The sequence below is a fragment of the Chamaea fasciata genome, unplaced genomic scaffold, assembly GCF_029207755.1.
Source record: "Chamaea fasciata isolate MVZ Bird 193981 ecotype frontalis unplaced genomic scaffold, bChaFas1.0.hap1 SCAF_23, whole genome shotgun sequence".
Classification (NCBI taxonomy): domain Eukaryota; kingdom Metazoa; phylum Chordata; class Aves; order Passeriformes; family Sylviidae; genus Chamaea; species Chamaea fasciata.
Window position 1 is genome coordinate 6794015 of NW_027094108.1, and position 27668 is coordinate 6821682.

At 61.8% G+C, this 27668-nt stretch overlaps 2 protein-coding genes and 1 long non-coding RNA gene across 3 annotated transcripts in view; 2 read left to right on the forward strand and 1 right to left on the reverse strand.

The window, feature by feature from the left end:
• Positions 1 to 2151, forward strand: part of LOC136300641 (uncharacterized) — an 8066-nt gene extending 5915 nt beyond the window's left edge. The window contains exon 4 of the long non-coding RNA XR_010723718.1: positions 2063 to 2151. This is a non-coding gene — a long non-coding RNA (uncharacterized lncRNA). The remainder of the gene's footprint in view (positions 1 to 2062) is intronic.
• Positions 2152 to 3578: 1427 nt separating this feature from the next.
• RCC2 (regulator of chromosome condensation 2) lies at positions 3579 to 13090 on the forward strand. Its single transcript, XM_066203255.1, is given in 10 exon segments — positions 3579 to 3794; positions 4793 to 4897; positions 4899 to 4934; positions 5916 to 6030; positions 6654 to 6820; positions 7782 to 7962; positions 8509 to 8614; positions 8691 to 8763; positions 11714 to 11791; positions 12896 to 13090. Coding segments are annotated over 10 exon segments (1182 nt in total). The 3' UTR covers positions 13001 to 13090.
• Positions 13091 to 14813: 1723 nt separating this feature from the next.
• Positions 14814 to 27052, reverse strand: LOC136300639 (protein-arginine deiminase type-3-like). Its single transcript, XM_066203147.1, has 16 exons — positions 26943 to 27052; positions 24239 to 24419; positions 23407 to 23479; positions 23233 to 23294; positions 22782 to 22899; positions 21623 to 21748; positions 19939 to 20117; positions 18929 to 19032; positions 18742 to 18853; positions 18555 to 18662; positions 18114 to 18262; positions 17864 to 18008; positions 17689 to 17782; positions 17364 to 17443; positions 16612 to 16740; positions 14814 to 15596 (listed from the first exon to the last, which is right to left on the reverse strand). The coding sequence occupies exons 1-16, from the start codon at positions 27032 to 27034 to the stop codon at positions 15363 to 15365; spliced, it is 1986 nt and encodes a 661-aa protein (XP_066059244.1). The 5' UTR covers positions 27035 to 27052; the 3' UTR covers positions 14814 to 15362.
• Positions 27053 to 27668: the final 616 nt, after the last annotated feature.

Sequence of the window (27668 nt, forward strand, 5' to 3'; positions counted from 1 at the left end):
GTTGGGGCTCCTTAACTGCCAATTAATTAATTGGTATTAATTAGTAATCAATGGATGGTTTGGGGCAGGGTTGGGGCTCCTTAACTGCCAATTAATTAATTGGTATTAATTAGTAATCAATGGACGGTTTGGGGCAGGGTTGGGGCTTGCTAATGGCTGTGACTAATTGGTATTAATTAGTAATTAACGTTTTGGGCGGGCAGGGCACGGCCTCGTTACCGGTGATCGCGGTATTAATTACGTCCTGGGGCGGATTAGGCCCTCGTTAATGGCTGTGTGATTAATTGGTGTTAATTACTTTGTAATTAACGCTTTGGGCCAGAGTTCGGGGGACAGCAGAGCCAGGTCAGGGCCTCGTTTGGTCTGGCTCTAATTAGAGTTCGTTAATTGTCCTGATTAGTGGGTGTGGTGCTGCTTCATTCATTTCACTAATTAATTAATTAGTCCCGGCCCCATCTCTATTAATTGGGGGTGCGCTGGCGCTCCAGCAAAGCCAGGCTGGGCCCCGCTTGGGGTTTTGATGCATTCGTAATTCGTTAATTCCCCTGATTGCTTTTGTTTGGTTCCGATTAATTAATCAATCAATCGATTAACGGGGGAGGAGCCCCCGATGTCTCCCCGGAACTGGGGCAGGTTTGCCAGGGCCAATTAAACCTCGTTAATTGGGGGCGCGTTTGGGGTTCAGCGGTTGGGCCCCTCCTGTTCCTGCGCTGTAGTATTTAATTAATATCTAATCAAGATTTAATTCGTATTTGATTCATATTTAATCGATACTTAATTGACATTTAATTGATATTTAATTAATATTTGATAACACTTTATTAATATTTGATCAATACTTAATTATTATTAAATTCGTATTTAACCAGTGTTTAATTCGTAGTTTGTTGGCAATTGATGCTTAATTAATATTTAATTAATATTTAATTAACATTTAATCAGTATTTAATTCTTATTTAATTGAGATTTAACTGATATTTAAGTGATACTTAATCAATATTTGATAACAGTGAGTTAATATTTGATGAGTATTTTATTCTTATGTAATTAGTATTTAACTCATATTTCCTTGATAATTAATCAATATTTAATTAATATTAATTAACATTTAATCACTATTTAATTCTTATTTAATTGAGATTTAACTGAAGTTTCATTGGCATTTGGCTAACATTTAATTCACACTTCATTGATACTTAATTAGCATCCAAACGCTGTTTAATTGCTGATTAATTACCGTCGGAGGTGAGTTAACGAGGGGCGGAGCCGCGCTTGGATTCCTTCCTTTGGGCGGCGCCTTGGATTCCTTCGCTGCTCGTTGAGATTCCCGCTCGCTGTCCTCCGTTTCTCGTTAACGACTGCCGTTAATTGCGGGGGGAGGAGCCCGATTGGAGCCCCTTGGCCGGGGCCGGCGGGGGGAGCCCCCTCGTTTGGGCTCGTTAATTAGCGTTGATCCTCGTCCTGCGCTCTCCGCGGGGCGGCCCCCGTCCCTCCGGCATTAGCCCGGATTTCCACGGAATTCTCCGTTTGCCTGGAGGGTTTCCCCGGATTTTCCGGGATTTTCCCGGATGATTTTCCCCGGATGATTTTCCTGGATTTTCCCCGGTATTCCCCGATGATTTTCCTCCTTGATTTCTCCAGCTTTTCCCAGATTTTCCTGGATTTTCCCAGATGACTTTCCTGGATTATTTTCCTCATTGATTTTCCCAAATTCTCCTGGTTCATTTCCCAGATTTTTTTTCCCAGATGACGATTTTCCCGGATTGTTTTTCCCAGATGATTTTCCTCATTGATTTTCCCAGATTCTCCTGGACTGTTTTCCTGGATTATTTTTCCAGATGATTTTTCCAGTATTCCAGCAGGATTTTCGGCTGGCTGATTTTCCCAGCTGCCATTCCCGAGACTGATTCCCATTTTCCCGGGACTGATTCCTGTTTTTCCCAGGACCGATTCCCATTTTCCCGGCACTGATTCCCATTTTTCCTGGGTCTGATTCCCATTTTTCCCAGCACCAATCCCCGTTTTCCCGGCACTGACTCCGGCCGTTGCCGTTGTTTTCCAGCGGCGTTCCGGAACCTGGGGCAGAACCTGTGGGGGCCGGCACCGCTACGGCAGCCTGGGGGCGCTGCGCGTGCGCTCGGTGGTGTCGGGGCCCTGCGCCGCGCACAGCCTGCTCATCACGGCCGAGGGGCGCCTCTGGAGCTGGGGTGAGCCGGGATCCCTCCCGCAAACCCGCCGGGAACCCGGGATCCGTCCCGCAAACCCGCCGGGATCCGTCCCACAAACCCCCCGGGATCCATCCCAGAAACCCCCCGGGAACCCGGGATCCCTCCCGCAAACCCGCCGGGATCCATCCCACAACCACCCGGGATCCATCCCACAAACCCCCCGGGATCCATCCCAGAAACCCCCCCGGGATCCGTCCCCAGAAACCCCCCGGGATCCCGGGATCCATCCCAGAAACCCCCCGGGAACCCAGGATCCATCCCAGAAACCACCCAGGATCCATCCCAGAAACCTCCCAGGATCCCAGGATCCATCCCAGAAACCCCCCGAGATCCCGGGATCCATCCCAGAAACCCCCTGGGAACCCAGGATCCATCCCAGAAACCCCCCGGGATCCCGGGATCCATCCCAGAAACCCCCCCGGGATCCCGGGATCCATCCCAGAAACCCCCCGGGATCCCGGGATCCATCCCAGAAACCACCTGGGAACCCAGGATCCATCCCAGAAACCGCCCGGGATCCATCCCAGAAACCCCCCGGGATCCCGGGATCCATCCCAGAAACCACCCAGGATCCATCCCAGAAACCCCCCGAGATCCTGGGATCCATCCCAGAAACCCCCCAGGATCCCGGGATCCATCCCAGAAATCCTCTTCCCGCTCAAGGCTCCCTTTGTTTCTGCCCTGGGTGAGCGCTGTGATCCACCCCGGGCTGGGGGGACGGATCCCGGATTTCCGGGGATCTGCCGGAGGGCGGGAACACCCCGGGGGGGCCGGGGCCGGCGGGATCCGTGGGATGAATCCGAGGATTTGGGGTTCAGCGGGATCCGGGGATCCTGGTGGCCGCAGCCCTGCGGAGCCACGGGCTGGGACGGCAGCGGCAGCGAGGGGGACATGGGGCTGGGATGGGCCGGGAGTGGCACTGAGGGATCCCGGGATCCTGGGATCCTGGGTGGGGAATGTGTGACGGGGCGGGGGATTGTCCTGGCCCGATGGATCCTGGGATCCTGGGTTGGGAATCCTGGGATCCTGGGTGGGGAATCCTGGAATCCCGGGTTGGGAATCCTGGGGATCCTGGGTGGGGAATGTGTGGCAGGGCAGGGATTGTCCGGCCTGATGGATCCTGGGATCCTGGGATCCTGGGTGGGGAATCCTGGGTGGGGAATCCTGGGCTCCTGGGTTGGGAATCCTGGGTGGGGAATCCTGGGATCCTGGGTTGGTGGAATCCTGGGATCCTGGTTGAAATCCTGGGATCCCGGGTGTGGAATCCTGGGATCCTGGGTGGGGAATCCTGGGATCCTGGGTTGGGAATCCTGGGATCCTGGGTGGGAATCCCGGGATCCCGGGTGGGGAATGCGCGGCAGGGCGGGGCAGGGATTGGCGCGGGGGGCGCGGTTTCCCGGGCCGGCCGAGGCCGGAATTCCGTGGTTTCTCGGGACGCGCGCAGGCCGGAACGAGAAGGGGCAGCTGGGGCACGGGGACACGAAGCGCGTGGAGGCGCCGCGGCCCATCGAGGCCCTGGGCGGCGAGAGCATCGTGGCGGCCGCCTGCGGCAGGAACCACACGCTGGCACTGACCGGTACGGCCCCGCGCCCGGGAGACGCGCCCCATCCCGCCGAAACCCGTCCCGGGGAAACCCATCCCGGGGGGAAACCCATCCCGCCGAAACCCATCCCGGGGAAACCCATCCCGGGGAAACCGATCCTGGGGAAACTACGCCCAATCCCGGGGAAACCGAAACCGATCCCGGGGAAACTGATCCTGGGGAAACCGCGCCCAATCCCGGGGAAACCACGCCCAATCCCGGGGAAACCGATCCCGATCCCGGGGAAACCAAAACCGATCCCGGGGAAACCGATCCCAGGGAAACCACGCCCAATCCCGGGGAAACTGCACCAGTCCCGGGGAAACCACGCCCGATCCCAGGGGAACCACGCCCGATCCCGGGGAAACCGATCCCGGGGAAAACCGCACCCAATCCCAGGGAAACTGCACCGATCCCGGGGAAACCACGCCCGATCCTGGGGAGAACCAATCCCGATCCCGGGGAAACCGATCCCAGGGAAACCGCGCCCGATCCCGGGGAAACCGATCCCGGGGAAACCGATCCGGGGGGAAACCACGCCCAATCCCGGGGGAAACCGAAACCGATCCAGGCAAACCGATCCCGGGGAAACCGTGCCCGATCCTGGGGAAACTGATCCCGGGGAAACCGCGCCCAATCCCGGGGAAACCGATCCTGGGGAAACCGCACCCAATCCCGGGGAAACCGAAACCGATCCCGGGGAAACTGATCCTGGGAAACCGCGCCCGATCCTGGGGAAACTGCACCCGATCCCGGGAAGACTGCCCCAGGCCCGGGAAGCTGCACTGAGTCCCCAGGAAACAGCCCCGAATCCTGGAGAAACTGCCCCATATCCGCCCCTTTCCCCCAGAATCCCGGGAAAACGGCCCCAAAATCAGCCCCTTTTCCTTCAAAATCTGCCCCTTTTGCCCCAAATCCTCCCCTTTATCCCCAAATCCTCCCTTTTCCCCGGAACCCTGCCCCTTTTCCCAAATCCCGCGAGCTCTGTCCCCCGCGTCGGCGTTCCCCACGCGCCGCCGCCGTGTTCCCGCATGAGAGCGGCGCCGTGTTCGCCTTCGGCGAGAACAAGCTGGGCCAGCTGGGCCTGGGGGAACCAGACGGACGCCGTGCCCAGCCCCACCCAGGTACCGCCCCGGAATCCCGGGATCCGGGGGGGGAGGGATCCGCCCCACCCAGGTACCGCCCCGGAATCCCGGGATCCGCCCCACCCAGGTACCGCCCCGGAATCCCGGGGATCCGGGGGGGAGGGGATCCGCCCCACCCAGGTACCGCCCCGGAATCCCGGGATCCGCCCCACCCAGGTACCGCCCCGGAATCCCGGGATCCGGGGATGGGGGGATCCGCCCCACCCAGGTACCGCCCCGGAATCCCGGGATCCGGGGGGGAGGGATCCGCCCCACCCAGGTACCGCCCCAGAATCCCCGGGATCCGGGGGGGAAGGATCCACCCCACCCAGGTACCGCCCCGGAATCCCGGGATCCGCCCCACCCAGGTACCGCCCCGGAATCCCGGGATCCTGGGGGGGGAGGGATCCGCGGCCTTGGGGGCTTCCGGTGAAGCGGCCCCGGGAAATGCGCCGCGGGACGCGCGGGTTCCCTCTCGGCTGCCGGCCGTTGCCGGCGGAAGGCGGGGGAAAAGGAGGAGCCGGGGCCTTTGGACCGTGCGGTTTGGGGGATTTCGGGGATTTTCCGGATGGAAATTCGCGTGGTTGTTTTCCCCTCTTCCCCAAGTTTATTTTTTGGGAGCCCGTTTTTTCCGGCTTTTCCTGCAGATCAGGGATTTCCTGTGGAAATTCACCTTTCTTCCCTTTTCCCCACGTTTCTGATCCTGTGTTTTATCCTTTTCCTGCATTTCTGGGTCCCGTGTTTTTCCCTTTTCCCCGTGTTTTTCGATCCCCTTTTTCCCGCTTTTCCCATGGATCAAGGACTTCCCGCGGCAATCCCCCTTTTCCAGTGTTTTTCCCATGCTGCTTTTCCGGTGTTTTCCCGTTTTACCCGCTCCTCGCACGTTTTTCCATCCCGTTTTTCCCCGCAGGTCCGGGCTTTCCCGTGGGAATTCCCCGGTTTTCCCGCTTTTCCTGACGCCGATTTCCCGGCTTTTCCCAGATCCTGTACAACGGGCAGCCGATCTGCAAGCTGGGCTGCGGGGCCGAGTTCAGCATGGTCATGGACTGCAAGGGCAACCTCTACTCCTTCGGGTGCCCCGAGTACGGCCAGCTGGGTACGGCAACCCGGCAGCGGCCCCGGGAAAGCTGGGAGCGGCCCCGGGAACGCGCGGGAAAGCCGGGATCGGCTCCGGGAACGCGCGGGAAAGCCGGGATTGGCCCCGGGAACGCGCGGGAAAGCCGGGAGCGGCCCGTGGGATCGGCCCCGGGGGACACGTCTTCCTTTGGGGGTCCCCAGTACGGAGAGCTGGGGACGGGATTTGGGATCATCCCGTGGGTTTGGGATCATCCCGTGGGTTTGGGATCATCCCATGGGATCAGGTCAGTTCAGGATCATCCCATGGGATTGGGGCTGGTTCAGGCTGATCCCCCGGGATGGGGCCGTTGGGGTCGGTCCCCGGGATGGGGCCGTTGGGGTCGATCCCCGGGATGGGGCCATTGGGGTCGATCCCCGGGATGGGGCCATTGGGGTCGATCCCATGGGATGGGGCCGTTGGGGTCGATCCCTGGGATGGGGCCGTTGGGGTCGATCCCCGGGATGGGGCCGTTGGGGTCGATCCCCGGGATGGGGCCGTTGGGGTCGATCCCCGGGATGGGGCCGTTGGGGTCGATCCCCCGGGATGGGGCCGTTGGGGTCGATCCCGCAGGACGTCTCTGTGTCCCGTTCCCGGCGCGGCAGGCCACAATTCCGACGGGAAGTTCATCGCGCGGGCGCAGCGCATCGAGTACGACTGCGAGCTGCTGCCGCGGCGCCTGGCGCTCTTCGTGGAGCGCACCAAGGACGGGCAGGTGCTGCCCGTGCCCAACGTCGTGGTGCGCGACGTGGCCTGCGGGGCCAACCACACCGTGAGCGCCCGCGCCGGGAGGACGGGACAACGGGATAACGACGGGATCGTGGGATAATGGGAATGGGAACGGGAATGGGAATGGGAATGGGATTGGGAATGGGAATGGGAACGGGAATGGGAATGGCTGCGGGACATGGCCTGCGGGGCCAACCACACCGTGAGCGCCCGCGCCGGGAGGACGGGACAACGGGATAACGGGATAATGGGAATGGGAACGGGAATGGGATTGGGAATGGGAATGGGAATGGGATTGGGAATGGGATTGGGATTGGGATTGGGATTGGGAATGGGAACGGGAACGGGAGAGTAGGGCTGCATGGGAATGGAGAGGGGAATGGGAGAGCAGGGAACGGACAGGAATGGAAGAGGGGGATGGGTGGGAACGGGAGAGCGGGAATGGAGAGGAACGGGAGAGCCCGGCTCTCAGCCTCTGACCCCTTCATCCCAGCCGATCCCAGATTCCCAGGGATGTCATTTCCTGGGATCTCCGGGATCCCTGAGGCCGGTGTCCTGGTTCCTAGCCGATCCCGGATTCCCAGGGATGTCATTTCCTGGGATCTCTGGGATCCCTGAGGCCGGTGTCCTGGTTCCTAGCCGATCCCGGATTCCCAGGGATGTCATTTCCTGGGATCTCTGGGATCCCTGAGGCCGGTGTCCTGGTTCCCAGCCGGTCCCAGATTCCCAGGGATCTCATTTCCTGGGATCTCGGGGATCCCTGAGGCCGGTGTCCTGGTTCCCAGCCGATCCCGGATTCCCAGGGATCTCATTTCCTGGGATCTCGGGGATCCCTGAGGCCGGTGTCCTGGTTCCCAGCCGGTCCCGGATTCCCAGGGATGTCATTTCCTGGGATCTCCGGGATCCCTGAGGCCGGTGTCCTGGTTCCCAGCCGATCCCGGATTCCCAGGGATCTCATTTCCTGGGATCTCCGGGATCCCTGAGGCCTGTTCCCCGGTTCCCAGCTGGTGCTGGATTCCCAGAAGCGCGTCTTCTCCTGGGGCTTCGGCGGCTACGGGCGCCTGGGCCACGCGGAGCAGAAGGACGAGATGGTTCCGCGGCTGGTGAAGCTCTTCGACTTCCCCGGGCGCGGCGCCGCGCAGATCTACGCCGGATACACCTGCTCCTTCGCCGTCAGCGAGACAGGTGGGAGGGCCGGAATGCCGGAGGGCCGGAGGGCTGGAATGCCGGAGTGCTGGAATGCCGGAGTGCCGGAATGCCGGGTGGCTGGAATTCCGGAGTGCCGGAATGCCGGGGGGTGTTGGTGAGACAGGCGGGGATGGGGAATGCCGGAATTCCAGGGATCCCAGGATCTGGGAATTCCGGGAACTCCCTGACAAGTGGGATCCCGGGATCTGGGAATTCCGGGAACCCCCTGCCAGGTGGGATCCCGGGATCCGGGAATTCCTGGAAGCCCCTGCCAGGTGGGATCCCGGGATCTGGGAATTCCGGGAACCCCCTGCCAGGTGGGATCCCGGGATCCGGGAATTCCTGGAAGCCCCTGCCAGGTGGGAACCCGGGATCTGGGAATTCCTGGAAGCCCCTGCCAGGTGGGATCCCGGGATCTGGGAATTCCAGGAGTTCCCTGCCAGGTGGGATCCCGGGATCTGGGAATTCCGGGAACCCCCTGCCAGGTGGGATCCCGGGATCCGGGAATTCCGGGAAGCCCCTGACAGCTGGGATCCCCCGCAGGCGGACTGTTCTTCTGGGGCGCCACCAACACTTCCCGGGAATCCACCATGTACCCCAAGGCGGTGCAGGACCTGTGCGGGTGGAAGATCCGCAGCCTGGCCTGCGGGTGAGTGCGCCGCCGGGCCGCGCCCGTCCCGGGGCCGCTCCCGGGCGCCGGCGCTCAGCGCTGCCCCGCCTTGCAGGAAGAGCTCCGTCATCGTGGCGGCCGACGAGAGCACCATCAGCTGGGGGCCCTCGCCCACCTTCGGGGAGCTGGTAACCGCCCCGGGCCCCAAACTGCGCCCCAAAACCCCAAACTGCGCCCCAAAACCCCAAACTGCGCCCCAAAACCCCAAACTGCGCCCCAAAACCCCAAACTGCGCCCCAGAACCCCAAACTGCGCCCCAAATCCCCAAACTGCGCCCCAAAACCCCAAACTGCGCCCCAAAACCCCAAATGACACCCCAAAACCCCAAACTGCGCCCCAGACACCCCAAACTGCGCCCCAAAACCCCAAACTGCGCCCCAAAACCCCAAACTGAGCCCCAAAACCCCAAACTGAGCCCCAAAACCCCAAAGTGCGCCCCAAAACCCCAAATGACACCCCAAAACTCCAAACTGTACCCCTAAACCCCAAATGACACCCCAAAACCCCAAACTGAGCCCCAAAACCCCAAATGACACCCCAGAACCCCAAACTGCGCCCCAAAATCCCAAACTGCGCCCCAAAATCCCAAACTGGGCCCCAAAACCCCAAACTGCGCCCCAAAACCCCAAACTGAGCCCCAAAACCCCAAATGACACCCCAAAACCCCAAACTGCGCCCCAAAACCCCAAACTGGGCCCCAAAACCCCAAACTGCGCCCGAAAACCCCAAACTGAGCCCCAAAACCCCAAACTGCGCCCCAAAATCCCAAATGACACCCCAAAACCCCAAACTGCGCCCCAAAACCCCAAACTGAGCCCCAAAACCCCAAATGACACCCCACACCCACCATCAGCTGGGGGCCCTCGCCCACCTTCGGGGAGCTGGTAACCGCCCCGGACCCCAAACTGCGCCCCAAAACCCCAAACTGCGCCCCAAAACCCCAAACTGCGCCCCAAACACCCCAAATGACACCCCAAAACCCCAAACTGCGCCCCAAAACCCCAAACTGCGCCCCAAAACCCCAAATGACACCCCAGAACCCCAAACTGCGCCCCAGAACCCCAAACTGCGCCCCAAAACCCCAAACTGCGCCCCAAAACCCCAAATGACACCCCAGAACCCCAAACTGCGCCCCAAAACCCCAAATGACACCCCGGACCCCAAACTGCGCCCCAAAACCCCAAACTGTGCCCCAAAACCCCAAACTGAGCCCCAAAATCCGAAACTGCGCCTCAAAACCCCAAATGACACCCCAGACCCCAAACTGCGCCCCAAAACCCCAAACTGCGCCCCAAAACCCCAAACTGCGCCCCAAAATCCCAAACTGCGCCCCAGACACCCCAAACTGAGCCCCAAAATCCCATATGACACCCCAAAACCCCAAACTGCGCCCCAAAACCCCAAACTGGGCCCCAAAACCCCAAACTGCGCCCCAAAACCCCAAACTGGGCCCCAAAACCCCAAATGACACCCCAAAACCCCAAATGACACCCCAAAACCCCAAACTGCGCCCCAAAACCCCAAACTGAGCCCCAAAACCCCAAACTGCGCCTCAGACACCCCAAACTGCGCCCCAAAATCCCAAACTGCGCCCCAGAACCCCAAACTGCGCCCCAAAACCCCAAACTGAGCCCCAAAATCCGAAACTGCGCCTCAAAACCCCAAACTGCGCCCCAAAACCCCAAACTGCGCCCCAGAACCCCAAATGACACCCCAGAACCCCAAACTGCGCCCCAAAACCCCAAATGACACCCCGGACCCCAAACTGCGCCCCAAAACCCCAAACTGCGCCCCAGACACCCCAAACTGCGCCCCAAAATCCCAAACTGCGCCCCAAAACCCCAAACTGCGCCCCAAAACCCCAAACTGCGCCCCAAAATCCCAAACTGCGCCCCCAAACCCCAAATGACACCCCAGAACCCCAAACTGTGCCCCAAAATCCCAAACTGCGCCCCCAAACCCCAAATGACACCCCAAAACCCCAAACTGCGCCCCAAAACCCCAAATGACACCCCAAAACCCCAAACTGCGCCCCAAAACCCCAAACTGCGCCCCAAAACCCCAAATGACACCCCAAAACCCCAAACTGCGCCCCAAAACCCCAAACTGCGCCCCAGAACCCCAAACTGAGCCCCAAAACCCCAAATGACACCCCAGAACCCCAGACTGCGCCCCAAAACCCCAAACTGCACCCCAAAACCCCAAACTGCGCCCCAAAACCCCAAATGACACCCCAGAACCCCAGACTGCGCCCCAAAACCCCAAACTGCACCCCAAAACCCCAAACTGGGCCTCAAAACCCCAAATGACACCCCAGAACCCCAAACTGCGCCCCAAAACCCCAAACTGCGCCCCAAAACCCCAAATGACACCCCAGAACCCCAAACTGCGCCCCAAAACCCCAAACTGTGCCCCAAAACCCCAAACTCTGCCCCAAAATCCCAAACTGTGCCCCAGACACCCCAAACTGAGCCCCAAAATCCGAAACTGCGCCTCAAAACCCCAAATGACACCCCAGACCCCAAACTGCGCCCCAAAACCCCAAACTGAGCCCCAAAACCCCAAACTGTGCCCCAAAATCCCAAATTGCGCCCCAAAACCCCAAACTGCGCCCCAGAACCCCAAACTGCGCCCCAAAATCCCAAATTGCGCCCCAAAACCCCAAACTGCGCCCCAAAACCCCAAACTGCGCCCCAGACACCCCAAACTGTGCCCCAAAACCCCAAATGACACCCCAGAACCCCAAACTGCGCCTCAAAACCCCAAACTGCGCCCCTAAACCCCAAACTGCGTCCCAAAACCCGAAAGGACACCCCAAAATCCCAAAGCCCAAACCCCGGCCCCACTGATCCCTGTCCGTGGGGTGCCCCACAGGGCTGATGGACCCCAAACCCCACTGATCCCTGTCCGTGGGGTGCCCCACAGGGCTGATGGACCCCAAACCCCACTGATCCCTGTCCGTGGGGTGCCCCACAGGGCTGATGGACCCCAAACCCCACTGATCCCTGTCCGTGGGGTGCCCCACAGGGCTCTGGGACCCCAAACCCCACTGATCCCTGTCCGTGGGGTGCCCCACAGGGCTACGGGGACCACAAGCCCAAGTCGTCCACGGCGGCGCAGGAGGTGAAAACGCTGGACGGGATTTACACGGAGCAGGTCAGGGGGAGACGGGCGGGGCCGCGCCCACGGCACCGGGGACGGGATGGGACACCGGGATCGCCGGGCCGGCCGGGGCCGCGACCGGGCCACAGCCAGCCCGGGCCCATTCCCGGGGCCCAGGGCTGTTCCCATTCCCATTCCCGGGGCCCAGGGCTGTTCCCATTCCCATTCCCGGTGCCCAGGGCTGTTCCCATTCCCAGGTTTCCCATTCCAGGTGCCCAGGGCTGTTCCCATTCCCAGGTTTCCCATTCCAGGTGCCCAGGGCTGTTCCCATTCCCAGGTTTCCCATTCCAGGTGCCCAGGGCTATTCCCATTCCCAGTTTTCCCATTCCAGGTGCCCATGGGCTGTTCCCATTCCCAGGTTTCCCATTCCCATTCCAGGTGTCCATGGGCTATTCCCATTCCCAGTTTTCCCATTCCAGGTGCCCATGGGCTGTTCCCATTCCCAGGTTTCCCATTCCAGGTGGCCATGGGCTGTTCCCATTCCCAGTTTTCCCATTCCAGGTGCCCATGGGCTATTCCCATTCCCAGGTTTCCCATTCCAGGTGGCCATGGGCTGTTCCCATTCCCAGTTTTCCCATTCCAGGTGGCCATGGGCTGTTCCCATTCCCAGGTTTCCCATTCCCGGTGCCCAGGGCTATTCCCATTCCCAGGTTTCCCATTCCCGGTGCCCAGGGCTATTCCCATTCCCAGTTTTCCCATTCCCATTCCAGGTGCCAAGGGCTATTCCCATTCCCAGTTTTCCCATTCCAGGTGGCCATGGGCTGTTCCCATTCCCAGGTTTCCCATTCCAGGTGCCCAGGGCTGTTCCCATTCCCAGGTTTCCCATTCCAGGTGCCCATGGGCTATTCCCATTCCCAGGTTTCCCATTCCTGGTGCCCATGGGCTATTCCCATTCCCAGGTTTCCCATTCCCATTCCCAGGTTTCCCATTCCAGGTGCCCATGGGCTATTCCCATTCCCAGTTTTCCCATTCCAGGTGCCCATGGGCTGTTCCCATTCCCAGTTTTCCCATTCCAGGTGCCCATGGGCTGTTCCCATTCCCAGGTTTCCCATTCCAGGTGGCCATGGGCTATTCCCATTCCCAGGTTTCCCATTCCAGGTGGCCATGGGCTATTCCCACTCCCTGGTGATCGCCCGAGACGAGTCGGAGGCGGAGCAGGAGAAGCTGCGGAAGCTCCCGGAGTACAACCCCCGCACCCTCTGAGGGGCCCCGATCCCCATCCCGATCCCGATCCCGATCCCGATCCCGCTCCTCCATCCCGGCCGCCGTTCTCCCTCCCCGTTCCTGCATTCCCAGCCCTCCGGGGGGTCACTCCCGCCCGCATTCCCGGCTTCTGGAATTCCCGAGGGCCGCCGGACCTTCCGGCGCGTCCCGCCCCGCCTTTCGTCGGGTCTGCCCTTGAGCTCTTTTATTTGGTTTTGTATTTTTCCGCCGCTTTTTTTACTGTTTCCCGTTTTTCCAGCCCCCAATCTCTGTGGCTGCCGGCTCGGGATCGCTCTGGGGATCCGATCCCGCCTTGGGATCCCTGTAGGGATTTGGGATCCCGAAAGAGCAGCTGCCCACACCTGGTTTTTCCCCCCGTATTCCCATTTTTTCCCCCGTATTCCCATTTTTTCCCCCCAGAATTCCCATTTTTGGCTGGTTTTCCCTACTTTGGGTGCTACAATTCCCAGATTTCCCGCCTCCCACCCCCTCCAGCATCCGCAGGGATCCCGGATCCCATCCCAGCAGCATTCCCGGCCTCCCCTCCCCGCCCTCGCCCACCCCGGGGACATCTCAGGGATCACGAGGGGAGTCCCAAAGGAATTTTTTTTTTTTTTTTTCCCGGGAATTCGGGATGGGGTTGGTTTGTTTTTCCTCCTGGCGGATGGTTTGGCCCGGGATCAGCCGGAATTCCCGCGTTCCCTCACCCCCAGTTCCCTCCGTGCCAGGTCACTGTGCTGGAATCTCGAGGTGCCTTCAGGAGCAGAGCCCGCCTCTGCCCCGCGCCATTCCCGCTCCCTTCGGGCCGTTTTTAGGGATTCTCCTGGATTTTGTCCATGGATTTTTGCTCCTTCCCATCTCCCCCGGGGCGGCGCTCGGGGAGTTTGCAGTAAAACAGAACAAATGGGGTTTGGTCAATTTTTGGGATCGGGATTTGTTTCCCAGGGGGTTTGGAGAGGGGAGCTCCGGGCTGGAAAATCCCAAATCCCGCTTTTCTAGGGAGATTTGGGATTTGGGAGCGGGGGATCAACTAAACCCCGCATGGGGGGGGGCGTTCCCGCATTCCCGAGGATTTCCCTCTGGAATTCTGCAGGACACAGCTCTGGGATCGGGGTCCTTGTCCCATTTTCCCTCTGGAATTCCCAGGACACAGCTCTGGGATCGGGGTCCCTGTCCCATTTTCCCTCTGGAATTCCCAGGACACAGCTCTGGGATCGGGGTCCCTGTCCCATTTTCCCTCTGGAATTCCCAGGACACAGCTCTGGGATCGGGGTCCCTGTCCCATTTTCCCTCTGGAATTCCCAGGACACAGCTCTGGGATCGGGGTCCCTGTCCCATTTTCCCTCTGGAATTCCCCAGGACACAGCTCTGGGATCGGGGTCCCTGTCCCATTTTCCCTCTGGAATTCCCAGGACACAGCTCTGGGATCGGGGTCCCTGTCCCATTTTCCCTCTGGAATTCCCAGGACACAGCTCTGGGATCGGGGTCCCTGTCCCATTTTCCCTCTGGAATTCCCCAGGACACAGCTCTGGGATCGGGGTCCCTGTCCCATTTTCCCTCTGGAATTCCCAGGACACAGCTCTGGGATCAGGGTCCCTGTCCCTGTGTGGGGTCACTCCAAGGGAACAGCAGCGGATTCCGTCCCTCTGGAATTCTGGCAGGGCTCAGTCACGGCCCCACCGGGCTCCCCCTCTGGCTGGGATGGGTTCCCGGGCTGGGATGGCAGTGGGATCAGCTGCTGAGCTGGAGGCGCCGATTCCCGATGGGAATGAGCCAGGGATGGAGCAGGAGAGGGAATCCTGCAGAGACCCCACCGGCAGAGCTGGGATGGAATTCCCGGAGCAGCTGTGGCTGCCGCTGGATGCCTGGAAGTGTCCCAGGCCCTGGAAGGTGTCCGTGCCCTGGGAACGGATGGGCCTGAAGCTCCCTGCGTCCCATCCCAACCATTCCAGGATTCTGTAATTCCCGGATTCCCTGTTTTCCGTGGGTGCTTCCCCCGCGTGGGCACGGCGGCCCCGGAGCCCCGCCCGCCCCATGGCCGCCACTGTCACCGCTCCGGGTTGTCGCAGTGCCGGGACAGCCCCGCGGGGCCCCGGAGCCGCAGCGCGGATTTATTTCCTGCACCAGAGGCACTTGGGCAGGGACAGGGCACGGGGGACACGGGGGGACACGGGGGGGACACGGGGGGACACGGGGGGACACGGGGGGACACGGGGGGACACGGGGGGGACGCGGAGGGGACACGGAGGGGACGCGGGGGGGACACGGGGGGGACACGGGGGGGGACGCGGGGGGGACACGGAGGGGACACGGGGGGACGCGGAGGGGACACGGGGGGACGCGCAGGGGACGCGGAGCCGCCTCAGGGCACCACGTGCCACCACTTGAAGGCGAAGGGCTTGCGGCGCACGTTGGTGCCGCAGTGCACCTCGCCCAGCAGGACGTGGTAGGAGAAGAAGTCGTCGATGAAGGTGCAGGAGAGGCCCAGCGGCTCCAGCAGCTCCCGCACACGCTGCTCCAGGCAGCAGCGCCCGCCCACCACGGGCCCGAAGGGCTTGGGGATGCCCAGGTGCCGGCCCAGCACCAGCATGTTCACCTGCAGCGCCCAGATTGCGGCCGGGAGTGTCCCGGCCACGCCCCGACACGGGGACACCCCGCCCCGATCCCATGGGGGACACCCCGCCCCGATCCCGTGGGGGACAGCCCGGCCCGATCCCATGGGGGACACCCCGGCCCGATCCCATGGGGGACACCCCGCCCCGATCCCATGGGGGACACCCCGGCCCCGATCCCATGGGGGACACCCCGGCCCGATCCCATCAGGGGAGACCCCGCCCCGATCCCATCAGGGGACACCCCGCCCCGATCCCATGGGGGACACCCCGGCCCGATCCCATGGGGGACACCCCGGCCCCGATCCCATCAGGGACACCCCGGCCCGATCCCATGGGGGACACCCCGCCCCGATCCCGTGGGGGACACCCCGGCCCGATCCCATGGGGGACACCCCGGCCCGATCCCATGGGGGACACCCCGGCCCCGATCCCATGGGGGACACCCCGGCCCCGATCCCATGGGGGACACCCCGGCCCGATCCCATCAGGGGAGACCCCGCCCCGATCCCATGGGGGACACCCCGGCCCGATCCCATCAGGGACACCCCGCCCCGATCCCATCAGGGGACACCCCGGCCCGATCCCATGGGGGACACCCCGGCCCGATCCCATCAGGGGAGACCCCGCCCCGATCCCATCAGGGGACACCCCGCCCCGATCCCATGGGGGACACCCCGGCCCGATCCCATGGGGGACACCCCGGCCCCGATCCCATCAGGGACACCCCGGCCCGATCCCATGGGGGACACCCCGCCCCGATCCCGTGGGGGACACCCCGGCCCGATCCCATCAGGGGACACCCCGCCCCGATCCCATCAGGGACACCCCGCCCCGATCCCATCAGGGGACACCCCGGCCCCGATCCCATCAGGGGACACCCCGGCCCGATCCCATGGGGGACACCCCGGCCCCGATCCCATCAGGGACACCCCGGCCCGATCCCGTGGGGGACACCCCGGCCCCGATCGGTGCCCGGGGGGCTCCGGGAGGCGCTACCATGTCCGGGAAGAAGGCCACGGCCCCCGAGGCGGCGTCGCCCTGGAAGAGCTGCGGGATGTCCAGGATGTCCGGCTCGGCCAGGCCCAGCGAGCGCTTCAGGATGTCCCGGTTCCAGCTGATGCAGCTCTGGGAGCCGCAGGGACAGGTCAGCGGGGCGGGGGAGCGCAGGGACAGGGACAGGGACAGGGACAGGGACAGGGACAGGGACAGGGACAGGGGGATGGACGGAGAGCCGGAGGGACAACGGCTGGGGAGATGGAGAGATGAGGGAGCAGGGAAAGAGGGATGGATGGATGGAGGGATGGATGATGGATGAATGGGTGGATGGATGGGTGGATGGATGGATGGATGGATGGAGGGATGGATGGATGATGGATGGATGGATGGAGGGATGGATGGATGGAGGGATGGAGGGATGGAGGGATGGATGGATGGATGGATGGATGGATGGATGGATGGATGGATGGATGGAGGGATGGAGGGATGGAGGGATGGAGGGATGGATGGATGGAGGGATGGATGGATGGATGGATGGAGGGATGGAGGGATGGATGGATGGATGGATGGATGGATGGATGGATGGAGGGATGGATGGATGGAGGGAAGGATGGAATGTTAGCCAGAGGAAAGAATGGATGGAAGGAGAGACAGAGCGGTGGGGAGATGGACAGAGAGGATGGCTGGAGGTTTGGGGGACAAAAGGACAGGGAGGGATCGGTGGATTGGAGCCTCCCGCTCCCCGTCCTCACCTGGGCGTAGTCATTGAACTTGCGGAGCTCCTCGTTAGCCAGGATCTCGTTTATGGTCGGCTTGGGCACCCTGTCCAGCCCTGTCGAGGGGGAGCCGGGCTGGAATTCTGTGCCCGCTCGGCCGGGATGAGGCTCCTGCTCCGAGCCCGGAGCTCCGTCCCCACCCAGGAATCCAACCCGTGCCGCTTTTAATTAATTCATTTATTCTGCTGCGTTCTGCTCCCCCCCCCTCCCAGCCGGCTCCGGGGGTCCATCCACCTCCCCCATCACCTTCTGCGGGAAAAAGGGAAAACACGGCCGGCGCCCCATCCCCTTCCCTGCCTACCCTGGAACATGGCAGCCTCTCCGAAGCCCTCCTCCTGCTTCTCCCTGAGCAGCTGGTAGCAGGCGCTGGGGCTGGCCAGGAGCAGCCGGAATCCCTGCGGGGCAAGACGAGGAGGTCGGGCAGGGCTCCCGGGGGGATCTCATCCCGCTTTTTCTCCGCTCCTGGGATCCCTTACCTTGCGGTCGGACGCGGGGACGAAGCTCAGGAACTCGTCCACGTGGCCGACGTGCAGCCAGTCCGAGAAGAGCTCCACGGGCGCCTGCACCTTCTGCGCCACCAGGAAATCCCGCACGGCCTTGGCCACCCTGCGGCCGCCCACCCTGCGGGAGCGCCGCCAGTCTGGGGGGCCCGGGGGAGGCTCCGCCCCGAGCCGACCCCCGACGGGGCCGGGGAATCCTTTTGGGGGCCTTCCGCTCCCGGCTCACCTGGGGAAGCTGCTGCCGATCAGGATGCGCCCCAAGGGGTACTCCTTGCCCCGCACCGTCACGGGCGGGCTCACCTCCAAATTCCCGAAGGAATCCAGGCTGGAAGCGCCCTCTGGAGCCTGCCGGGCCACGTAGCCAAAATCGGGGCCCTGGGTGGGGGGGAAAAAGGGAGGAAATGGTTTAAAAAATGTAGTTGGCGGCACCGAAGCACCGCACCCCCCAACTCCTCTGTGCTGGAGCTTCCCATCCCGAAAACGCAGGAAACAGAGGGATTCATCCCGGTTTTTAAAGGGATTCATCCCAGTTTTATAGGGATTCATCCCAGTTTTTAAAGGGATTCATCCCAGCTTTTAAAGGGATTCATCCCAGTTTTTAAAGGGATCCATCCCAGTTTTTAGGGGCTTGCCAAGCCGGGCAAGGCAGGAGGAAGGGGCTGGGTACCAGGATGCTCCTGACGGGAAAATCCTTCAGGCCGCGGTCCCGGGGCGAGTCGAAGACCACGGGGAAGGTTTTGTGGGGGGCTTGGACGTAGCCGAACTCCACCTCATCCTGGAGAAGGGAAGGAGAATTTTGGGAAGCCCCCCGGCGCTGCCGCGGCGAGGAGGGGCCGGGCGCGCCCCGCTCCCACCTGGATCCAGCGGTCCTGGCGGTTCTGCGGCGCCGGGCACACGCTCAGCGGGCACTGCGCCCGCTGGGCCAGCGCGCTCACGGCCGCCACAAACTCCTCGTTGTCGTCCACGCTGGGGAAAAAACGGGAAAATCAGGATTTGGGAGCGCGTCCGGCAGCGGGCAGGGCGGGAGCGCCCGGCACCCACCTGCACACAAACACCTCCAGGGGCTGCTGCGTGTTGGGCGTCATGATCCAGGGCGCCACGCGGAACACCACGGTGTCCGTGAAGATCGGCGACTCCAGGAGACCCTGGGATGGGGGGATGGAGTTTGGGACCTGTCCCCACTGTCCCAACCCCCCTGGGATGGGGGGATGGAGTTTGGGACCTGTCCCCACTGTCCCAACCCCCCTGGGATGGGGGGATGGAGTTTGGGACCTGTCCCCACTGTCCCAACCCCCCTGGGATGGGGGGATGGAGTTTGGGACCTGTCCCCACTGTCCCAACCCCCCTGGGATGGGGGGATGGAGTTTGGGACCTGTCCCCACTGTCCCAACCCCTCTGGGATGGGGGGATGGAGTTTGGGACCTGTCCCCACTGTCCCAACCCCCCTGGGATGGGAGGATGGAGTTTGGGATCTGTCCCCACTGTCCCAACCCCCCTGGGATGGGAGGATGGAGTTTGGGATCTGTCCCCACTGTCCCAACCCCTCTGGGATGAAAGGAATGGGGTTTGGGGTCTGTCCCCACTGTCCCACCCCCTGGAATGACAGGAATGGGGTTTGGGGTCCGTCCCCACTGTCCCAGCCCCCTGGAATGACAGGAATGGGGTTTGGGGTCTGTCCCCACTGTCCCAGCCCCCTGGAATGACAGGAATGGGGTTTGGGGTCCGTCCCCGCTGTCCCGCCCCCTGGGGTGACAGGAATGGGGTTTGGGGTCCATCCCCGCTGTGCCGCCCCCTGGGGTGACAGGAATGGGGTTTGGGGTCCGTCCCCACTGTCCCAGCCCCCTCCGGGGTGACAGGAATGGGGTTTGGGGTCTATCCCAGCCCCCTGGGGTGACAGGAATGGGGTTTGGGGTCTGTCCCCGCTGTCCCACCCCCCGGGATGACAGGAATGGGGTTTGGGGTCTGTCCCCGCTGTCCCACCCCCTGGAATGACAGGAATGGGGTTTGGGGTCCGTCCCCACTGTCCCCGCCCCCGTGCCCCGTGGCTGGACCTTCTCGGGGCTCTCGAGCAGGGTGACGTGCAGGGACACGAGGCCGGCGAAGGCCACGTCGGGGAAGGCCAGCCCCTCCACGTAGAAGACGCTCTCGTGGCAGTGCCGGCCCGGCCGCACGGTGTACGCCAGCTTGGAGCCCCCCAGGACGTGCTGGAACTTCTCCAGCTCCGCCCCACCTGCGGGACACGGACACCTCACACCCCAAACCCTCCCCCTTTGTCCCTAACACCCCAAACAAACCCCTAAAGCCGCCCCGAAAGCCGCGGATTTCGCCCCACAGGGAGCAAATCCCGCGGGGATCCGCGCAATCCCGCCACGGGCTGCTGGAGGAGCAGCGCAAGGAGTTGGGGTTGATCCCGGTGAGCCGGGGGTCCGTGCCCCCCAGATTCCCCCCAGAGATCCGGGTGCTCGTTGGAGCTCTGAAGGCTGAAAATTCCAACTGAGCTGCAGGGTGCCAACCCTCGGGTAAGCGCCGTCATTTGACCTGAGACCGCAGGAAAGGCTTCCAAACCGGAGCGACGGCACAGAAGCAGCGTGCCTGAAGTCTACCGAGTCTGGAGGGGATCGTGTGATCCCACTGGGAGAGTTTAAAGAGTCTGGATGGGATCGTGTGATCCCAGGGGAGAGTTTAAAGAGTCTGGATGGGATCGCGTGATCCCACCGGGAGAGTTTAAAGAGTCTGGATGGGATCGTGTGATCCCGCGGGGAGAGTTTAAAGAGTCTGGATGGGATCGTGTGATCCCACTGGGAGAGTTTAAAGAGTCTGGATGGGATCGTGTGATCCCGCGGGGAGAGTTTAAAGAGTCTGGATGGGATCGTGTGATCCCATTGGGAGAGTTTAAAGAGTCTGGATGGGATCGTGTGATCCCACTGGGAGAGTTTAAAGAGTCTGGATGGGATCGCGTGATCCCACCGGGAGAGTTTAAAGAGTCTGGATGGGATCGTGTGATCCCATTGGGAGAGTTTAAAGAGTCTGGATGGGATCGTGTGATCCCACCGGGAGAGTTTAAAGAGTCTGGATGGGATCGTGTGATCCCGCGGGGAGAGTTTAAAGAGTCTGGATGGGATCGTGTGATTCCACTGGGAGAGTTTAAAGAGTCTGGATGGGATCGCGTGATCCCACCGGGAGAGTTTAAAGAGTCTGGATGGGATTGGGTGATCCCATTGGGAGAGTTTAAAGAGTCTGGATGGGATCGTGTGATCCCGCGGGGAGAGTTTAAAGAGTCTGGATGGGATCGTGTGATTCCACTGGGAGAGTTTAAAGAGTCTGGATGGGATCGCGTGATCCCACCGGGAGAGTTTAAAGAGTCTGGATGGGATCGTGTGATCCCATTGGGAGAGTTTAAAGAGTCTGGATGGGATCGTGTGATCCAACCGGGAGAGTTTAAAGAGTCTGGATGGGATCGTGTGATCCCAGGGGAGAGTTTAAAGAGTCTGGATGGGATCGTGTGATCCCAGGGGAGAGTTTAAAGAGTCTGGATGGGATCGTGTGATCCCGCGGGGAGAGTTTAAAGAGTCTGGATGGGATCGTGTGATCCCAGGGGAGAGTTTAAAGAGTCTGGATGGGATTGGGTGATCCCAGGGGAGAGTTTAAAGAGTCTGGATGGGATCGCGTGATCCCACCGGGAGAGTTTAAAGAGTCTGGATGGGATGAACGGCAGGAATTCCAAGGGGCACTCACCGCCGCCGTAGAAGACGCGGATTTTGTCGGCGTCCCCGAAGTCCACGTGCAGCAGCAGGCGGTGCCCGGCGAAGATGGCGCGGGGCCCGCGCGTCCTCAGCACCAGCTGCGACATGTCCTTCAGGTCTGGGGAGACCCGGGAAAGTCAGGGAGAGCCGAGGGGAAACCGGGAAGACTGAGGGAGAAGAGGGACGTGACGGGAGCTCTGGGCTGGGGGAGGGAGGGGAAACCGGGGGGAAAGCGGGAAAACGGGGGGGAAAGTGGGAAAACTGGGGGGAAAGTGGGAAAACTGGGGGGAAAGTGGGAAAAACTGGGGGGAAAGTGGGAAAAACTGGGGGGAAAGTGGGAAAACTGGGGGGGAAGTGGGAAAACTGGGGGGGAAGTGGGAAAACTGGGGGGAAAGTGGGAAAACTGGGGGGAAAGTGGGAAAACTGGGGGGAAAGTGGGAAAACTGGGGGGGAAGTGGGAAAACTGGGGGGGAAGTGGGAAAACTGGGGGGAAAGTGGGAAAACTGGGGGGAAAGTGGGAAAACTGGGGGGAAAGCGGGAAAACTGGGGGGAAAGTGGGAAAACTGGGGGGGAAGTGGGAAAACTGGGGGGGAAGTGGGAAAAACTGGGGGGAAAGTGGGAAAACTGGGGGGAAAGTGGGAAAAACTGGGGGGAAAGTGGGAAAACTGGGGGGAAAGTGGGAAAAACTGGGGGGAAAGCAGGAAAACTGGGGGGAAAGGTGGGAAAAACAGGGGGGAAAGTGGGAAAAACTGGGGGGAAAGTGGGAAAAACGGGGGGGGAAAGTGGGAAAAACTGGGGGGAAAGTGGGAAAACGGGGGGGAAGTGGGAAAAACTGGGGGGAAAGTGGGAAAATTGAGGGGAAAGTGGGAAAACTGGGGGAAAAGCTAGAAAATTCGGGTTCTGGACTGCAGTAGAAATGGAAAATGGTGGGAAAAGTGGGAAAATTGGAGTTCTGGGTTGTGGTAGAAAGGGGATTGGGGGAAAAGTGGGAAAACAGAGGGAAAAGGGGGAAAACTCAAGGAAAAGGGAGGGAAAACTCAGGCAAAAGTGGGAAACTTGGACATTCTGGGCCGTGGAAGAAAGGGAGAATAGAGAGAAAAGGGGGGAAATGGAGAGACAAGTGGGAAAAGGGGGAGGCTGGGTTCTGGGACCGTTGTAGGAGCGCACGGCGCTGTCCTCGTTGTCCAGGCCCTCGGCGTCGGGGTCGTCGCGGTCGCAGTTGACGAGCAGCACGGCCCCGTGGCCCTCGGGCCCCCACGTCCAGCTGGCCTGGGGGCACGGAGCAGGGCAGGGCTCAGCCGGGAATTCCCGATCCCATTGGGATCTGGGGGTCAGACGGGAATTCCCAATCCCATTGGGGACTGGGGGCTCATCCAGGAATTCCCAATCCCATTGGGGTCTGGGGGTCAAACGGGAATTCCCAATCCCATTGGGGTCTGGGGGTCAAATGGGAATTCCCAATCCCATTGGGGTCTGGGGGTCAGACGGGAATTCCCAATCCCATTGGGGTCTGGGGTTCATTCAGGAATTCCCAATCCCATTGGGGTCTGGGGCTCATTCCGGAATTCCCGATCCCACGGTGGTTCCCGGCCCCTTGGATACCTTGTCCAGCAGTGTCCGGCTCACGGCCCCGCTGCGGTTGATGTCGGCATCCAGGGACACCTCTGTGGGACAGGGATGGGATGGGGAAAAGGGGAAATCCCGGGAACGGGGCTTTGGGAATGGGGATTCGGGAACGGGGGTTCGGGAACGGCGGTTGGGGCCAGCCCCCCTTACCCACGCAGGTGAGGTAGAGCACGGCCCGGCCCACGGGAACGCCGCCGGCCTCGCGGAAATAGGAAACCCTGACCTGCAACGGGGAGCGGGGCTGGCACCGAGCCGGGCGGGAGGGATCCAGGGATCCCGCGGGAATCCTGGCACCCACCCCAGGATCCGGCAGGGATCCAGCACTCAGCAGGAATCCTGGAATCCAGCAGGGATCCCGGCACCCATCCCGGCACCCAGCAGGGATCCCAGCACCCACTGCAGGATCTGGTGGGATGCTGGGATCCAGAGCAGATCCCAACACCCAGTGGGAATCCAGCACCCAGCAGGAATCTCAACTCCCAGCACCCATCCCAACACCCAGCAGGGATCCCGGCACCCATCCCGGCCCCCAGCAGGGATCCCGGCACCCATCCCGGCCCCCAGCAGGGATCCCGGCACCCATCCCGGCACCCAGCAGGGATCCCGGTCCCCATCCCGGCACCCAGCAGGGATCCCAGCACCCATCCCGGCACCCAGCAGGGATCCCGGCACCCATCCCAACACCCAGCAGGGATCCCGGCACCCATCCCGGCACCCAGCAGGGATCCCGGCACCCATCCCGGCACCCAGCAGGGATCCCGGCCCCCATCCCGGCCCCCAGCAGGGATCCCGGCCCCCATCCCGGCCCCCAGCAGGGATCCCGGCACCCATCCCAACACCCAGCAGGGATCCCGGCACCCATCCCGGCCCCCAGCAGGGATCCCGGCCCCCATCCCGGCCCCCAGCAGGGATCCCGGCCCCCATCCCGGCCCCCAGCAGGGATCCCGGCGGGAACGCCGGGACGGGCGGGATCCTGTCGCACCTTCTCGTCGCCCACGTCCTTGCTGGGCGCGTCCATGGCCAGCAGCAGCTCGGGGCCGGGGCCCAGCGCCCAGCGCCCCACGCTCGAGGGCAGCTTCACGCTCTGGGCCTGGCTCTGCACCCACAGCTGCAGCCCCGGCGTGCCCTGGGCGTGGAAGGACACGGCGCCGCGCGGAGCCGAGCTGGGGACAGCGATGGGACGGAGCTCAGCACCCGCTGCGGGCACGGACAGCGGGAATTCCGCCCGCAGCAGGGGGAAACGCAAATATTCCCGGGAAACGCGACCTCAGCAAGGGCTGCGGTGGGGAACTGGGGGAAAACCTTCCACAGGGAACAAATCCTGGGGTTGGGGATATCAGCCAGCCCTGGGAAATTCAGGTATTCCTGGAAAACGCAATCCCAGCAAGTGCTGAGATATGAAATTCTCATAAACCCTTCAATATGGAAAGAATCCTGAAATTTGGAAAATCAGCAAGTCCTGGAAATGCGAATATTCCCAGAAAATGCAATCCCAACAACGGCCGCAATGTGGAATTGGGGTAAATCCTTCAAAAGGGAACAAATCCTGGGGTTTGGAATATCAGCGAGTCCTGGACAAGTAAAATATTGCTGGGAAATGCAATTTCAGCGAGGAGTGAGATATGAAATCGGGAGAAATCCTTCAATGGGGAAAAAATAAATCCTGCAATTGAGAGTGACAGCAAGTGGTGCAAAATGCAATGAACCCTGGAAAACGCAGCTGCAATAAATCCTGCAATTATTCCGTTGCAGGAGATCCTTCAATATGGAACAAATCCTGAAATGCTGAGTTATCACCAAGTCCTAAAAATTGCAAATACTCCCGGGAAATGCAAAGGCAACAAGTGCTGAGGTGTGAAACTCTGATAAATCCTTTAATTCGAACAGACCCTGAGGTGCAGGATGGAATTTGGATGAATGAAAAATGGGATTAATCCCGGAAAATGGAACCGCGGGCAATCCCGGGATACAAAACTCCGATAAATCCTTCAATGTGGAAGCAATCCTGAAATTTAGAACAGCAACTGAATATAGAAACTCCCGGGAAAGGCGAAACACCCTGAAAAATGCAACAGCAGCAGGTGCTGCAAGATGAAATCGGGATAAATCCTGCAGCGTGGAACAAATCCCGCGGCAAAGTCTCACAGCCCACAGCAAATCCTAAAACCTGGAATTGCATCAGGTCCCTGGACATGCAGCAAATCCCCCAAAACGTGCGGGCAGCCGCTCCTGGAAAAGGCAATTCCCACAAATCCCCAAAGGCGATTAAAGCAAATCCCGCCCGAGGGAGGCTGCGAGCCCTGGGGAAGGCGGCGGCGCCGAACGTGGGCAGGAATCCCCCAAACCCCCAGATCCCGGGATATTGCAGGTGCACCTGGGAATAAACGGGAATAGACGGGAATGGATCCCACAAAAATAACCGCAGCAACCCCTCCAAAACCCCAGATCCCGGGATATTGCAGGTGCACCTGGGAATAAACGGGAATAGACGGGAATGGATCCCACAAAAATATTCGCAGGGATCCCTCCAAAACCCCAGATCCCGGGATATTGCAGGTGCACCTGGAAATAAACGGGAATAGACGGGAATGGATCCCACAAAAATATTCGCAGGGATCCCTCCAAAACCCCAGATCCCGGGATATTGCAGGTGCACCTGGGAATAAACGGGAATAGACGGGAATGGATCCCACAAAAATATTCGCAGGGATCCCTCCAAAACCCCAGATCCCGGGATATTGCAGGTGTACCTGGGAATAAACGGGAATAGACGGGAATGGATCCCACAAAAATATTCGCAGGGATCCCTCCAAAACCCCAGATCCCGGGATATTGCAGGTGCAAAGCGCACCTGGGAATAAAGGGGAATAGACGGGAATGGATCTCACAAAAATAACCGCAGCAATCCCTCTGAAACGCCGCAAACCCCGGAATAAAATCCGCGAACTTCCCGAGGGCAGTGGGGACGGGAGCCGGCCGCGATCCGACGGATGCCGGCGGCGCCCGGGGGGGATTTGGGGCACGGATCTCCCCAAAATCGGCATTTCCCGGGCGGTGCTGGGCAGGCCGGAGCTCGTCCCGCCCCGCCCCAGGGCAGGAGGCCACGGGCGACGCGCCCGGAGCGGATCCGGACCCGCGAGAAGGAAACGCGGCTCCGTGCCCGGAGAAGGGGAAAAACCCCAGCCCGGGGCAGCGGGAGGGGACGGCAAATGAGCCCCGGAGCCGCCGCGGCCCGAGCGGCGTTCGGGGAGCGAAATCCCGGAGCTGCCGCGGAGGGAGAGCCCCGGGATTTGGGCAGCGGCCCGGGGGGGTTCCCTCTCCGCCTTCCCCCAGAGTGGGAACTCTCGGTGAATTCATCCCGCCGGGATGCCGAGCGCCGCGTGAAAACCGCCGAGAGGGCTCGCGGCGCCCCGGAACGGGCAGAATCCCGCCGGGAATGCTGCGCTGCCGCTGCTGCGGGCTGTTCGGAGCGTCTGTGAGGGACGGCGGGGAGGGGACACGGGGAATGGACACGGGAAGGAACAGCGGGATGGGGCGCCGGCAATCCCACCCCTCACGCCTCCCGGGACAGCATCCCCTGGGAAAAGCCCCCGCAGCAGCAGCATCGCCCCCGCCCCGCCGCGCGCTATTTTCGGCCTTTGCTTAATGGGATCGGGGGGAAAAGCGGATTTGTGCCCCGCGCTCACCCGCACACGTCCAGGGCCAGCTCGGTGCCCAGCACGCACACGGTGCTGCCGGGGCGCTGCGTGGACAGCTGGACGCGGCGCTGCTGCGCCATCGCGGCCGCCACCGGCACCCTGGGGTGCCGCGCCCGGCGGCCGCGGGGGATTTATAAAGCCGGGCTGCTGGGAGGGGACCGGCCAAAGCCCGGCCTGATCCCACCTCCGGGCTGGCCCCGCGCGGCTCCGGCCGCGCTCCCGGCCGGCGGAGCGGGGGGACGCGGCCCGGGACACCCACGGGCCGTTCGGGGCTCCGGGGCGCTCCGGGGGGGGGTCGGGGCCCCGCTGGGCACAAAGGGCCGCGGGGGGAGCGGTCACCGCCCGGCCCACGCCGTGAAACGTTCACCGCGACACCCGAGCCGCGCTGCGCCCGCGCCGGCGCCGGGCCCCGCCGGGTTTGGTTTCTCCTTCTGCCGAAAGGTTTTGTTTGTTCTGCCGGGACAATGCGCTGGAATTCCTCCTCCGGGGAGGGCTGGAGGCGCGGGGAGGGCGCTCGCCCCGGCCGCCGGGGCGCTGCCGGGGGATGTCACCTGCGCCGGGGACAGCGGGGCCCCGGCGGTTTTAATGGCCTTTGTTTTAATTAAATGCTGGGCTGCGCGTGGGAGAGCCCTTTGTCCCTGCAGCTGTTCCCAAACCCCCTCCCCGCGGGGTCACGCGCGGCCCGGATTTAATGTCGCTCCTCGGCGCCCGGGA